The following is a 16,716-nucleotide window of genomic DNA, read 5'->3' as shown; positions in this document are numbered from 1 at the left end:
AAAATTGTGTAAAAAATGACATTTTCGTAAAAAAATATTTTAACGCTGTCGGATAAATTACATATGGTTTTAGATACTTTATAATCAAGCGGTGAAACAGGCCCTAAATACTTATTGCTCAAAAGAAATACTCAACGGTCCACAGAGGACAATGCAATATCTCGAAAATATTGTTTTTAAACCGCTTTTTTTGATCTCCAACATAAACAATTTAACCCTTCCCTTATTTGCTTAACAAATCTTAATTGAAGACAAATGTCCGATCACAAATAAAGAATATCTTGAAAGGAGTTGAGTCATGATAAATGAATGTATTTGTTGCAATCTGGCTGAGATATCATGTGGTCTTTCTGGGAATGTTGTTGGCTGTTTTCAGAATGTGTAAGATTCAGCCGAACATTGACTTATGATATGTCCGGACATATCTTAATGTATGTGGTAATGATACAATCTATTTCAATATTAATTAATGCCAATCCTAATATTATTTGTGCGAAAGTAAGTTTGTTACCGCTTGACGCTATATTTACTCAAGTAATCTTCCCGAAAATTAGCATATCTATATGTAATCGAGTGTACGGAGAAGGATATAGGATACCATTCGTCCCGGAAAAATATACTATCTTATTTCAAAATTTCATTTCATCAAAGTTATTTATATACTTAATACAAAATGTCACATTTTAAGGAAATAATTTGTTCTTTTTCAGAATTGGTTATCTCTGTCTGGCGATAGAAAATTCGTACACTGGTACACGTCCCACTCTATGGGAGTCTTATTTTTTAATCCATTCATAGTGGGCGATCTTACGGTACCTACCCGCATAAGGTCTATAGCCGTAAACATATCTTAACACAACTGTACGCCCACTGTAGTTACGTCATGGGGCTATAGCGATCGGAATTTGTAACTTTATATGGCATGGGATGATCGTATGACATCTTGTGATGGAAATAGGGCGCCCACTGTCATTCATATTTCTATAATGATGATAAAAACGCGGAAACTTGTTTGTTACCTCGAAGAAAAATGTTAAGAAATGAAAAGACTAGAATGAAATTGAACAAAGATCTTCATAACTACTCATTAGCCATTTTGATATCTAAACTGTTGGGGCACTGGTCTTCCAATGGCTGGATAAGGGTTTGGATCATGACCCCACAACACGGGTCCAATGTGGATGGGTGCAAAGGTAGCAGAAACAAGGGCTTCGGTGGCACAGAGAAGCTCGACATTTTTAATCACCCATCGAGCGACCGATCATTATCTCAATCAATTAATAAACAAATTTAAGAACGAGATTCTTGTCGATGGTACATAATTCCAACTTTCACAATTATTTTGAAATCTTAACTAAATCCCAAGCATATTTTCATAGAATTTCAAGAAGTAGGTCCTCAGACCACACGCACATAGCTATGTATAAAAAGTCAAGGTAAAAGTCGTGTCGTATAGGAAGGTAATATCTATGGCGGGTAACATAGTATAATATAATAGAACATACTGCATCGACATATATTTATTTATCTAGTAATTAAATAATAACTTCTGTTAAAATGGATAAAATTTATTTGTTTTTCTCATATTCTTGTAACGCCACGCATTATGACCTCTTTAGTCACATCGCGTGCGCGCTGGCATGATTTTTATTTCTTTCATTCTAAATTCAAAATTTTAAATCATTGTTCCACTTGATATTTTGAAATCACATTTTGACTCATTCATTACCATAACGATATCGGTGCGTACCACAGTACGGTGTAATAATAATATATATATATATATATATATATCAAGTGGAACAATGTATATATATATATATATATATATATATATATATATATATATATATATATATATATATATATATATATATATATATATAAATATATATATATATATAAATATCTTAAATTATTTATAGACCCTTGAAGGGTATGTGTTTTAATATGTTTCGGAAAAGTGTTAACTAAATTTTACAGTGATTTAGTGCTATAGTTTATGTATTTTTTTATTGTTCACAGGTCTGTATTTTACTTATCAATTATACTATTACTGTCTGCCTTTTATGCCTTTTAATTTGAGTCGGGCGCCATTGTTAGCTGGTAGGGTAATCTCAGGGTAGGTTGGAGTAGAAATAGGCAAAGGCAGACAGTTAGCATCCGCTAATTCTAGCATTCTACCTTTCAATTTATTTTCTATATAGCTGGTTAAACGTACTCTTATTAAATTTAAATAAAATAAAATATTTAAGACACCCCCACTCCGAAGACACGTTAAACTATGGACATTCAATTGATAGTCCGTGTCAGTATAAGCTTATGAGCTTATAAAAATTCTTCTAAGCTTATCGCATGACTAACTGAAGTCTGAGTCACAGGAACTTGATAATATTGTTTCGGTAGTCGAGTATTGTTACGACAAAATATAAACATGCATTCAATTGAATGTTATAATAAACAACTCCTTTTAAAAATTCTTCGTGCAAATAGTTAAATAATTTGTTACGTCTACTTATTCTAAGAACGTGTGCCATATCTAATAAGATATTATTTAAATTATGGTTCACAACCACAACAAAAGACGTTTGACGAAATATGACGTTTGTGCTGAAAAGACGCGCCAAAAACAAATGTCAAATTTTCGTTAGAATTATCCTTTCACTATGCAAGCATCTCTCGTATTTTTGCAATTTATTCTACCTTTTTTGAAACGACGTTACAACAATTATTAGCTTACAATCTCCGTGTGCGCTTATTTTCAAAAGTCGATATAAATAACTATAGTAAATCAAGAATCTGCCACTTCGCCCCAATGTAAAATATTAATATAGATAATTTCTTAAGATTTTTAAAATATTTTATATGCAAACTCTGATGTTTAATCAGCTAAACGATAAATAAATTATAACCTAAAATATTAGGCGCCATTTTGCTCCAAGGTACAGTAAAAAAAAGTAGTCGATTTGCACACAGATTACAAAGCCGCTTTTATGATATATAGTGCCGGCAATGATATGTCTCGCAGATGTTACACTACTTTCACATATAAAGGAGTGTCTGTCTGTCTGAGTCACGTTTGTTCCTTATTGATTGGATTTGGCTCAACAACATTTGCGAATTTTAATATACATTCTTCTATGTTGATTTGGAAGCGAAAGAATACAATAGAATAAGCCGGCTACTTTGCCGCGCGGATTGTAAAAGTCAACCAAAGGAAAGGGGTGTAAACAAGATATTTTTGAAGTGAAAACTTCTTTAGGGGCTTTGTGTACTTTTTGTGATGGGTAAAAAATGTTAAAATCGCGTGAGGACACGGGACTTGATCGAAAATTCGTAAGACGTCAAAAATGCACAACGTTAATATTTAATTTTTCACTTCTGCCGGCACTCCCGGAGTGCAACCCATTTTTTTTTTCATAAGCACTTACACTATTTACGTACTCTAATTTCCACCAAATAAACCCGCCATACAGCTAGGAAGATCACACTGATTTCGTAACTGAAGAATCAGCACAGTGTTTTTGTAAATGTTATGTATGTATGTCTTATACAGTTCATTGAATAATGAACAGAATATCATTATTTTTGTATGGAATTCCAATTCAATTATTTGTCTAGATTTAAGAAGACAAATCAGAATAAATATAACAATATTTGATAACAATTGTGTCACTTTCTGTTTGGAATGCAAACAGTGAGCTGGTTTGTTTAATTTATACAAATAAAGTGATATTAGTTTATTTTATTGTAGAAAAAACAATAACAAATATATATTTTTTTAATCCTTAGATTACTTAGGACTTTTTTTTCTGTATGTATTTTTTCTGTCTGTATGAATGCGATAAACCCAAAAACTACCGAAAGAATTTTTGTTGTTGAGAGTGTCCGATACAAGATGTTTAAGCGTCCGATAGATTGCCGACAAGATGTTTGGAATCGTGTCCGATAAATCGTCATGTCAAATCTAAACGTCACGTTATGACAGTCATGCCTAATTAAATGCAGTCGTGTGTTGCACTTGCGCTTTGCATACTGATGGCCGACACATAGGATTTTAATACGTAAGGATGCTTTTGCACTTAATAATATTTTGACGGTTTCCTAGCGACCATTCCATTCCATAAAAGACGTGTATCCTTTATGGAATCACCATTTTTAATAAACATGGCGCATTCAAATGAACACGCTTATTATTATATTCTTCCTTATCCTTATGTATTAAAACATAGTCAAACAAACTCAAAACTACTTTTATGAGCAAATATTTTTATGAGGTTCTTACTCATATATATTGTAATTCCCGAGGAAGGTTCAAGTGTATGTATAATTTATATTTTTATTCGAGCGAACCCCGGATGGGTGGCTAGTTAAATATATGACAGTTTAAATGTAATTAAATGATCTTCCTTTGGTTTGATTTCAGTTTTTTGCATTCGCTTTTCATTCATACATTTCCCTATATTTTCCACGCGTAAAAGTGTGACAGCTCATACTTACAAACAATAACAATAACATGTACAATAAACATCCAATCAAAGTCATAGCAAATTCGCCCCTATCAACGTTGCATAAGTTCTATGTGGCGTAACCTGACATGCGGTTGACTGTACTTAAGTATGTAAAGAAAAATGTTAAATAGAAAGGAATATGTACCTTTACAAGGTGTTTGTTGACCCATTTCGTGAACGTTTTCTTCTGGATGGCGTCCCGTTCATCTGGAACCGAAAACAAATTAAATTAATATCTTAGATTACAGAAATTATTATGAATTCTGTTGTTAATATTCTCTTAAATATAATATTTGTTGACATCAAAATGTCTATTCCCACATCCGATTCTCAGACCCACTTGGCGCACGCGATTTGCATTGGCACCGTGTGGTTTTAGTGTCCGGCTTCCCGTGGCTGGACGGGACGAGGATCTTACCGCACGTATAATATAAAACAAATATATAACAGCCTACATTTCAATACGAGGACATCACTGTCTAAATATTTCTTACTAGCTGTTTGCCGTTGGCTGTTGTTAACTACTAAAATAATATAAAAAATATTAATCGATCTAGTTTTGATTAAATGCTTTAACTACACAGTTATGGGTTGTACGGGTTTAGTTTATACTAGCTGCGCCTCGGGGCTTCGCTCCATTGGGAATTTCGGGATGAAAACTGTTATTCATGGGTTATACTCTAACCGTGTACGAAATTTCATAACAATTCGTTCAGTGATTTTGCGTGAAAGTAACATACAAACACAGAAACATCCTCACAAACTTTCGCATTTTTAATATTAGTAGGATATCACATTTTAATCAATAACCTAAAGTAAAAACTCGAAAGCAACTTTTAAGAAATGAGCAATCTAAATCAATTTATCAGATAATACCAAAATACTACAAAACGTGTATTTTTGTCACGCGAATTTACCTAAATTGGACATCTTATCAAACGGGGTAATACCCTAAAAATAAAAACTTCGATTATTAAATTTGATATGATAAAGGCAATAAATTAGAATTAGAAAAAGCAAAAAATTTGCCAATAAATTATCTTTACTATTGCAACTGTTAGATTTTTACAAAAAAAGTAAAAAGTAAACAAAAATAAATTGCTATCCTAACTAATATTATAAATGCGAAAGTTTGTTTGTTCACGCTTTACCTCATTAACCGATCTTCTTGAAATTTTGCTAACACGTAGTTTGAAGTACGGAGAAGAACATAGGGTGCTTTTTGTCGCGAAATTCCCATGGGAGCGAAGCCCCGGGGCGCAGCTAGTTTAAAAATAATGTAACGAAAACTATCATCCTACTACCATTTTTTAGATTGTTTTTAAATTAATTTAGAGTGAGTTGCACCAATCAACTTTTACGTTAACGTTACCGCCGATAAAATGGCGTACTTTGTTTTTTGTAATTTGGTTTCAGGTTAAAGTTAACGACAAAGTTGACTAGAGTAACGCACCCTTAGTTTTTTTTAATTATTAAATTTTATTAAGTACCTACTAGCTGAACAATTTTTGTTAAGAAAAGTATTATAGAATTAAACATGTCTGTTAAAAAAAAAGAAAAAAAAAGTTCTAGTTTCTTTTAGGTTTAATTTAGTTTTAATTTTGAATTTAAATTAACATGTAGAGCAGGTTACCACGTCTATAATTCAATTTTCTCTAGGTCACTAGTCCTTATCGTATCTTCACAATGCATCCTTCATACTATACTGATCACCATGTAAGATATGACGTATATCTGTTTCTTTATATATGTATGTATACAGCATACAATGAAAGAGATATTGTAAATTTTATCAATGGTTACAGTGTTGTTAGACCACATACGAAGATTACGCGAGATGATACAATTTTACTAAGCACTAGCTGAACCACGCGACTATGTCTGCGGTAAATAGTAACCTATGTCACTCTTCAGCTCTCTCTATCTCCACACCAAAAATCATATCTATCCAACGCTCTGTTTTGACGTAAAAGAAGTACAAACACACTTTACATTTATGATATTAGTATGGTATGGATGGTTACTAAGGTCCTATAATTTAAAAAGTAGTCAATTTTTGTTCTGAATTTTAACTACATCCAAACTATTCCATCAAAATCGGTAGTGTAATTGGAAAAGGTGAATAAAAATGGCCGGACACAGAGAAAATGTTGACAGCAGCTCTTCCATCACAGTTTACGCTTCCCCGATCGTCAACAAAAAGAATGAATGATGAATGAAACTATTAACACGTGAATGACCACAATTCAAAACAACAGCATTGTTAAATCACGCATCATTTTCAATAATGTCAACATTATAACACGGCCGAATTAAAAAGGTGTTGGGTGAACGAACCGCGCTCTTGATTGATGACAATCTAATCTGGTCTATTAATACTAGGCTATTTTCGTTTACAAACATTAGGACGGTGCCAAATTATTTGGCTATCGGAAGTATGGCGGACGGTGTGAAAGTGCGTATCAGTTTTAATAGTGAAATCATCTCGGATCTTCTCACAGACACAGAAGAAAAAAATAAAACCAGCCAAGTGCGAGTCGGATTCGCACGAAGTGTTCCGTGCCATTATCTTTACCGGCAAAAGTCGACAGTTGTATAAATGCCCGTCATTATATTAATTTCATTCTGTAATAATAATGTAATATAAATATTGTTATAGCGGCAACAGATTATATAAATTGGCATCCCAATTAACAGACACGATGGCCCATTAGTGCATCCTGATCCAGGCATTCATGAACACTAAGAAGTAATCATAAGATCTGGGCGCATTCCAATTTTCAATACAGGCTCTGTCTTTGGCGAATCTAAATCCCAAACAGATTAGCAAACCATACAAGTGGTCACAAAGGGTTCCGCATATTATATGGAAGATGATACGATTGAACGAAAAATCTAAATTCGACGAGGAAAGGGAAGGAAAGACCCTTCTTATTTCAGAACTGGACAAAAATTGCGTCGTTGGACAAGTCACAAATGTTATAGGGAGAAAGGAAGCGAAGTATGTGACTGTAAACTGCTGGAGACCATGGATGAAATGTTGATGGTAGAAAGCAAGGCAAACTAGATCCCGATCCGAGATCCCGTTGGAATTATGGAGAAGTGCACAATATCGTAAAGCTCGGCGTGCATTAGAGGAGACTTGACCAAATGAGCTGCAGATAATGTAAACGACCTAAATGTGGCTTACAGAACATAAAACGTCTGATATTGATAGATATGATCATTGATAGATAAATTTTCATCCGATTTCGAAAATTCATTCCGGATTTCATGAAACACATGCAAATCAATATTACACAAACGACTGTACAAGAGGTTATGTTATGGTGGACTGTGCATGTCCTGGCCAGTTGCTAATTTGTTCAGTTGCGAGTCTGTCCACTTGCTATGGAAAATTGAAATTTTGAATTGAATGGAAATTTCACCGGAGAAGACGACAAACCTTCAAACCTAATAAGGAAGAATCTTTACAATACAATAAGAACGAATCAAATTGAATGCATGCATTTATTTATCAAGAAATTGGACCATAAACATTCATTTAATAACGCAATTGACGCTGTTGCAGCCGCAAGACACATTCATGCATTTTAAACGGCCATCTTTGAATTGGACAGATGCGTTATATAAATTTTAATGATAACAATGTCGCGTCTTGTTGATAAAGGTATTATATTCTTTATTGATGCCACACGAGTATATATTACGACACAACGATCCATTGTTTCTTTATCGTAATGTCGAATAAATGAAGAAAATGTAAAATGAATAAGTTTGACCGTCGCCATTGGTGCAGTAACATATTTTTTTCTTTTAAAAGCATGGGCCTGATGATTTTCAATTCACTACCGATTCGCTGCAGATTTTTTTTAAGCCCATAGGTGAATTTATTACTACTACAACTACATAATGGTACGTAATGGTACTATGCCATAATGGTATTTTAATTTAAAGCATAAAAAAATGTATTTAAAATCAAAATGTCATTTTAATTATTCAATTTTATTAAACACGTGCATTCTTTTCAATATTTTAGACTTCGAAATAGGGCGAGAGACTCTGACTCTGACAAGTTCTCAAAAACGTATAAAAACAAATCGAGGGATAGGATATTATTTTTGTTTTTTTCATAATCGCACACAAAACGTGACAAAACATACTTTAACTTTTATATGAATAATACTTTTATATAATAATAGTATTACGATTTATTATTTCGACGCAAGGTCCAAATACATTTTTGATTTTGAAAAGGAAATACTCGTACTTGTCCAATTTTAAGTATCTTCATCATATTATATCCCTGGCGAGTCTCAAAATGTATTGCTACCTTTTCATCACAGATTTTGATGCATAGAGGACATTTGCACAAAAAATGAGTAACGAAGTGAGTTTCTTCATTCCAAAATAATTATTTCAGAGCATATAATAAAGCAATCTAGCACACGACGAATAAGTGTTAACCGGCAAGCGACGAAGCGTGCTCGATTCAATCAACACGATGCACTCGTTGCAGCTGATGCACCGAGACGAAACATGTGGGTTTGTTAGCGATGCGAATTCAATTATATCAAGTGTTTCTTTATTTTAACTTCTATCATAACTGTCTTTTACTTACATTCCTTTATTTATTAGGATGAGTTGCACCGTCAATATTGACGTAGATTTTAACGTGCCGCTGTCGTTTAGACAAAATAGCGTTTTCTGCACACGTTAAAGTTGACTGGTGCAAACCAATTCTTACGAGTAAAGATGATTCTTCAGTACAATTACTTACGATACAAGAAGATTTAAATATTATATCCAACCATATAAATCTAAGCTTCCAAGACAAGGAATGCAACCTGTCTCCGCCCACTCTGACCCAATTAAGCAACGTCTGGTTCTGGACAAGTTTCTAGAATGCTAAGTGTTAGTTTTGACTGCGTGGGTCTCTATGCCTACGCCACATTGGATAGTCTGTCAGTGCACTGATCGATATTCCGAAGTCTGTGATAAACTTTATCAATTTATGATTGACAGAATCTAATTTCAATTTACTTGTCCTTACGTGGTGCTTTTTATATATTTTTTAAAATATTATAAAACTAAGTCCTCTACAGCTTCTGTCTCTCTGTCTGTTCGTGATAAACTCAGAAGCTACTAGCACGGAATAGATAGTGACTCCTGAAGAAGGTTTGGTATTTATAATAATAGTTAAGTGCTACTCCTTCTTCACACTTTAGGAATGGGATTTAAATTAAAAATTTCGAATTTATTGTCTTTTAACCTTTGAAAAAAGGTATTATAAGAAATATAAATTTTATGTCTAAGTTGTAGGCACATTTTTAAAAGCGACAATACGAGACAACAGACGTTTTGCAAATAAGCAATTAAAGTTGGTCACCATTAGTTTTCAAGAGCTTGCATTCAAAATCAGGTATTCCTGACGCGAAACGCAATTGCTGATAGCATCTAGTGCATCAACAATGCAGGATGTTCGCTGATAAGGAACTGGGTCGTTGCAATAGTGCAACTTCCAATTTTCAAGGTCTTGGTGGAACAAATATAGAAGGAGAAGAACGATAATATTGTTCTAATAAACTTTATTGTCTACTAGCTTTTGCACGTTTTTTTTTCCAGGATGGAAGGTACCCTATGTTACTGGGGTATTATTTAATCTGTGCCTATGTCAAACTACATGTATACAATCTCAAGAAGATTGGTTGAGTAGATAGAGCGTGAAGAGTAACAAACAAACGAACTTACTTTCGCATTTATAATATTAGATTAGGATTCCATTCCTTCTACTACGACATGAGGAGGAGAATCTCGCCCTAGAATAATACCCTATGTAGATGTAATCTACCTACCCTATGTAGGTTGTATACAATAGCATTCCCAAATAGAGTTGACGTCAGGCAGACGGCCCGTCATAATCAACAGTCGAATCTTACATTTAGATTTTAGATACTTAACTAGTTCTTGCGAGAATCCCGGGTTATGGGCATCACAGCCGCGCATGAAGCTAGAACGAACTCTCTAAATTCGAATCACTGAATATATAGACGTTAAATAGGTCCAGTGTGATCTGATCGCAATTTAAACAATGATTCATAGTAACGACCTCTTTTTTTGCCCTATCCCAGTTTTTATCGATCGCCATTTTTTTGCAGAAACAATATGTGTGATATAATTAGTCCAAACAGTGTACAGTCATCTGTAGAGTAGCGTCGTTTGGCAAGAAGGGCTGATGAACGCGAAAGTTTCAAATATATAATATGTCTATATAGACTATTCAAGGCACATATTTAATTATACATAAACAAATTACGTAGGGAACAAATTCCGGCTATGCCGCTCCCGCCTGGCCCCGGCAGAATGGGCAAACGCAAGAAGCGCTGGCTTGATGTCGTCAAAGATGATATACGGTCTGACAACTAGTCTGTCAGTCTGGTGCCGACGACCGTGCGAAGTGGAGACGAAAAGTAAGAAAACGGATGGGTTTTTTTTTTTTGCTTTATGATAACATGTATATTTTATTAGTATAAAAGACACATTAGTTGAAGCATCCACAGACAGAATTTATTCCAAGAATTACCAGAAGGATTCCAATTAATTAATCAACAATCAACCGATTGGTTATGCACGGACATAAAATAGCTAAAGTGCAGAATGACCGCAAAGTCAGTCCCGCTTACATATACATACATTCTTACTAGGTAGATAGAAGGAACGTATAAATTTATCCAGAACGGGAGCACGGTTCGTTCTTAGCATTAAAGTTAATTACAGTGTCTTGTAATGTAAAGACACATCTAGAACATATTTTTGATTTGTGACATGTCAATGAGGTCATAATAATCTACCGCGGTTTTTCGTAATTAAAATGGAAGGATGAATCACTATATGTGACTTCAGTAAGATGAAATTTTAAATTATAATTCTTATAATTTTCATATAATATGAACATAAAAATATAGGATGGCAAAGGGCAACTAATGTGCATGCATTAGTTGCACGCGTGCATGCATTAATGGAAGAAAAAATGTAAAATAAGCCAGCGACATTTCAATCTGCGCAGATTGTAAAACTTCATCTATATGTTATTTTTAATTAATTTTTCATGCCCCATTGCGGGATATAAGTGTCCATTTTCACAATATCATGTCAACCTGTGTTACCTGTGTTCAAAAAATAAAAGAATTCGAAGTTAACAATTTAATCGAGTGTTCTTATGCTTGTAAAATGTATGCCATCAAAAACATCCTTGTTTGAACAAGGGAAAGTAAAATAATTATTAACTAAAATACTTGTAATAAGTCTGTGGTGTGGGCATAAAAGTTTAATACTAGTTCAATTATGTAGTAATTGTTAAGGCATAAAGCTGTGTTTACAAACAGATTTTCACCTAATCTTAATCACACGTTTTAACGCTTACACGTACCCCTCACCCAGATTCACGTGTGTTATCTGTTTACCGATAAGTGATAAGATAACACTATCTGATACTATTTGTCGTCTGTCCCTTTCTTTGAAATGATAATAGATTTCTCTTCAACTGTTCTCTAGTTCGCGCGCACTTTTTAATCCCTGACGATAGAAGGAGATTTAGGTATAAGTTTAACGTGTCTGTGATCTGTACGTCTGCCTCTGCCGTGGTAACGTATCGTTTTTATTTGTACACAACATATCAAATCAAATCATCTTTATTGTGGATCACAGGATGTGGATTATATCATACAAATGTAAATATTTACTAGCAAAGGTACTAGGTACTTATATCTATAGAAATTTCTTGCAGTAGACCCGCGAAAATATCATGAAAATAAATTATAGGCACTGACGTGCACTAAGAAAAATAGATTAATGAAATTTTTATATTTAAAAGACAATGTAGCCGACTTGGTAAACTTTATATCAAAGAATGTAACACTCCTTTTATACATAAAAGTATATTTTTAATGACACATAAATTATATAACTCTTTGCCTATTGATATAAGAAATATTGCATGTTTTAAAATGTTCAAGAAAAAATTTATAGATTTACTTAGGTAAAGCCCCACTATTCAATCAACGAATTTGTTACAGACAAAATTAACTAAATGTAAAATTTTAAAAAGTTCATTATTATTTATTATCAATTAGACTTTATTTTCAATTCAACCAGTTTGACATTAATATAAATTATTTGTAAACCTATATGACAATAGAATTTATTTATATATTTTCAATTCAACCAGTTTGACATTAATATAAATTATTTGTAAACCTATATGACAATAGAATTTATTTATATATTTTCAATTCAACCAGTTTGACATTAATATAAATTATTTGTAAACCTATATGACATAATAGAATTTGTTAACGCATGTATCTTCATTCGCTTCATCTATATGTTATTTTTAATTAATTTTTCATGCCCCATGGCGGGATATAAGCGCACATTTTCACAATATCATGTCAACCTGTGTTACCTATGTTCAAAAAATAAATTAATTCGAAGTTAATAATTTAATCGAGTGTTCTTATGTTTGTAAAATGTATGCCATCAAAAACATGCTGTAAAAAACCCAAGTCTCGCAGCTCAGTTTTTCTACCGTAAAAAGTTGTAAGAGCCATGTTACCAAGTCGATTAATTTATTTAGTCCCTACTTAAGGGACCTTCTGTCTTAAGTTATTACGAATTTTAACAAGTTAAAATTCTTAAACTACCGGTTCAAATTGAATTAAATTTGAACATGCTAGAAAAATATATTTCCTGCTGGAAATTAACACGAACAAAACGGGCTAAATCTAGTAAAGTCGCGGGCTAAAATTGTTGATTGCGCAAGGACAAGATACACCCACACAAGGAATCGAAAATTGAAAGGAACTCTTGCTTTCCATTGCGGCCATAATTGGCGCAAAAAATACAGTGGGCGTCTCGTTACAAAACATGAATGTCTTGTGGGTCACATTGCAAACACCAAGAAAAATACATAGTGAGTTCGAGACTTGTGTTATGGGATACTAACTCAACGATACTATATTTTATAACAAATACATATATAGATAAACATCCAAGACTCGGGCCAATCAGAAAAAGATCATTTTCCATCATGACCCGACCGGGGATCGAACCCGGGACCTCTCGATTCAGTGGCAAGAACTTTACCACTGCGCCACCGAGGTCGTCAAAATAAAATATAAGATAGCTTATAACAATCTTGGATAATGTACCTTTCTAATAGTGAAATAATTTTTGAAATCGATTCGCTAGTTTCGGAGATTACCCGCCTCAAACATACAAACTCACAAACGCTTACCTCTTTATAATAATAGTATAAATGGACGAATGAAACTAAATGTGACAGAGGATTTACATTTTCCGGCCCAAACAAAGGATGTCAGCGCACTGTCTCGTTTCTTCTCATGTCTATCCAATAAGTACGCACTCTTTCTTGTATGAACGAAATAGAAGATACGACGGGGTCTATAGCTTTTTCTGTCATCGTCCCATTGAAATATATACTTCAATATACTAAATATTATAAATGCAAAAGTCTGCCTGTCTTTCACGGCTAAACCGCTGTGCCGATTTTGATAGAATTCCGAAACCCAAACATAGGATTCTCGTGCGGAGCTACCGGCTTCAACTAGTACTGTTATACTCTGAAATATGTGTGTTCGTCCACACACATTGCAGTTTATGACAGTAACCTATAATGGTAAATACCCAAGATGGGACGCAGTTTTCGAGGTGTTTTTATGATCCATACAAGATTTGAAAAAAGGATCACGTAAAAATATGATTAATTAAGCGAATGTTTACTGGTAAGGGAGCACACACCTTATTTAGAGTCACAAATATAGGTGTCAACTCGCTACATTCCTTATTCTCCACGAAAAATAAATGATATAAATAGCCAGTTAAGAATTCGGCTGTTTATGATTACATTATTATAATTTCTATACTATATCGTTATTATATAATACTACGCCTAACAAAAACTTAATTTTGTTGAAAATATGTATTTAATAAATTATTCAAGATAATAAAATTAAAACTTAGTGGTTCACATTGAAAATCGGTGACATTGACAGATGAATCTTAACCTTGGCGAGAAAATTATTCGAATAATTTAAAAACGAAATCTCATTCGTTTAAATTTTTTTGCGCACTTCATAAAAATGAATCTTGAATGGATTCAAAACAAATCGTTTTCTACGTATGATCGAGGATTGGTTTACGATGTAGTTTAGAGAATAAATCTATTGGATCATTATTTACAATTGGCTGAAATGATATAATGATTGAATAAAGAAAACAAGCAAGTTAAAACGGTTAAAACAACATCAACTATCACGCTGATTAAGTACTTTGCTAATAAATCAATAGAACAAAAAACAGTGTTATATGAACACACAAAAATGCGGAAACAACAGATACCACCAATAAAAGATATGAATTTGTTCGGCAACAAATGGTTAAAAATTAGGGTTGCCACAACATCGACACGCCACTCGCATTCTCTATATCCCGTCACCACGAACCTGACTGTTGAATAAAGAACTCCCAACAAGTTGTACCTTTGAATTTTGTTAGGTTCTCCTCATAGACATGATCATGGCTCTCTGCTCCATTTCGCTCGCCTCTGTGTCTCTTCTTTTGCGGAGGGGGCGCGTCATAATACGCGTTCCCGTTCACACCTTCCTCCTGGGGGTCAAACCCCAGGCGCTCCTTGTAATACGCTTGATTTGACATGATCACGCACACACACTTTTCATAATTCGAATTTATTTTTTTCTCAAATCACTTTCCGTTTCACCAAGTACCAGCTCACGAACACTGCGAAAGGACCGCCAAATCCTCCCACAATTCTCCCGAGAAGGTTACTTTTAAACGATTCACCACTATTTTATCGCGATCGATGTCATCGAGACACAGTTCTACAAAAGGAAAGTTGCTGAACCCCTTGACACACACTTACTGCTCTTGACACTATTTTTTTATTCACTTAATCATCGATTACTCACTTATTCGTTCGTTTATCGAGTACTACTATTTAGTTAATGTTAATATGGCAACATTTAATGTTAAGCGTTAGTTTGAATTTGGAATGCTTGGGTTACTATTAAATATTTAAATTCGTTTCGGTTTCGCTATCGTCTACACACTCGGGTCTCTCTGGGTTTTCACATGTAGTTTCGTTGACATTTGTGTAAATACGAAACGATGGAAACACGACCTGCGGGAACAAAAGAATGAGATAATTTTAATATTATTCGAGGTCTAAATAGCATCATTAAATAATGACTCATGTGTAAGTTCTTTAGGAGTGGATGTAATGACTGTTACGTTGGCAATGGTCACGAGAGCGAGGATTTCGGTAATTTGTTTGCGGCCTTGTTTAAAAAAGATAATTTTGTCTATGCTTGGTTTTGAATAACCTTCGTTGTTGGCTGAGAAAAGTTTTATTTGAGATCAAACTGGTTTAGAAGACCAGTCCGAGCGATCTCGCAGGATTTTATAATTCTGCGAAGGATACATATTTAATTTAATTAAACGATATAAAAACATTTGAATAAACGTTATCATTCGTGAGTTTTTTATGATAACGAGGAACTCCTCGAAAAATACATGATTTCATAATAACAAAAATATTACTCATGTTTAATTAAACATTTTTTACCATACACACGAGGTCAGATAGTCAGTTTTACTTTTATTATAAGATGACTAACAGATTGAAGTAACTGTGTTTATATAAGTAGTCATCACAAAATACATAGTCATAATTTCAATAACAATAGCGCCACAAGGTCTTTTAATTTCACGGATATTTTCTTATTAATGCATAAGATAATGAATTTATTAATAATATGAATATTGGCTGAGAAGTAATAACGATATTGATCTTTTTTGTACCTGCAGTTGTTTTTAATGTGTCTTTGTAAAATTAAAACAGCAATGAAGTTTCAAGCAATCAATATATATGTTTTTAAATGAGTCTTTAAAATAAATCCGAAACAAGGCCGGGGTTTCATTCAGTGTACGAAGTATTAATGGATTTAAAAAAATAAAACCACAAAATTTTGTGTTGTGTTGTGGTGTTTAACTTTTGGCAATAAAAGTTCATTTATTCATTCAAAACAACTCAACTGCACCATATAAACATACGTGTGATTAATTTTTTGATGCCTAAAACACTGGCACCAAAATCAAATTGAAGACA

At 33.5% G+C, this 16,716-nt stretch overlaps 1 protein-coding gene across 11 annotated transcripts in view; it reads right to left on the bottom strand.

The window, feature by feature from the left end:
• Positions 1 to 16,716, bottom strand: part of shot (short stop) — a 248,344-nt gene that overhangs the window by 164,730 nt on the left and 66,898 nt on the right. For 4 of the 11 annotated variants that reach the window (XM_064436708.1, XM_053762589.2, XM_064436706.1 and 1 more), the window contains exons 2-3: positions 15,035 to 15,729; positions 4,657 to 4,718 (exon numbers count right to left, since the gene is read on the bottom strand). In XM_064436708.1, coding sequence (XP_064292778.1) covers positions 4,657 to 4,718; positions 15,035 to 15,245 — 273 coding nt within the window. In that variant the 5' untranslated portion in view covers positions 15,246 to 15,729. The remainder of the gene's footprint in view (positions 1 to 4,656; positions 4,719 to 15,034; positions 15,730 to 16,716) is intronic. The other 7 variants (XM_064436705.1, XM_053762604.2, XM_053762630.2 and 4 more) reach the window with 2 other exon arrangements.

This window comes from Plodia interpunctella, chromosome 22 (genome assembly GCF_027563975.2).
Source record: "Plodia interpunctella isolate USDA-ARS_2022_Savannah chromosome 22, ilPloInte3.2, whole genome shotgun sequence".
NCBI lineage: Eukaryota > Metazoa > Arthropoda > Insecta > Lepidoptera > Pyralidae > Plodia > Plodia interpunctella.
Note: the sequence above shows the minus strand (reverse complement) of the source record. Positions and strands in the feature narration are given on the sequence as shown.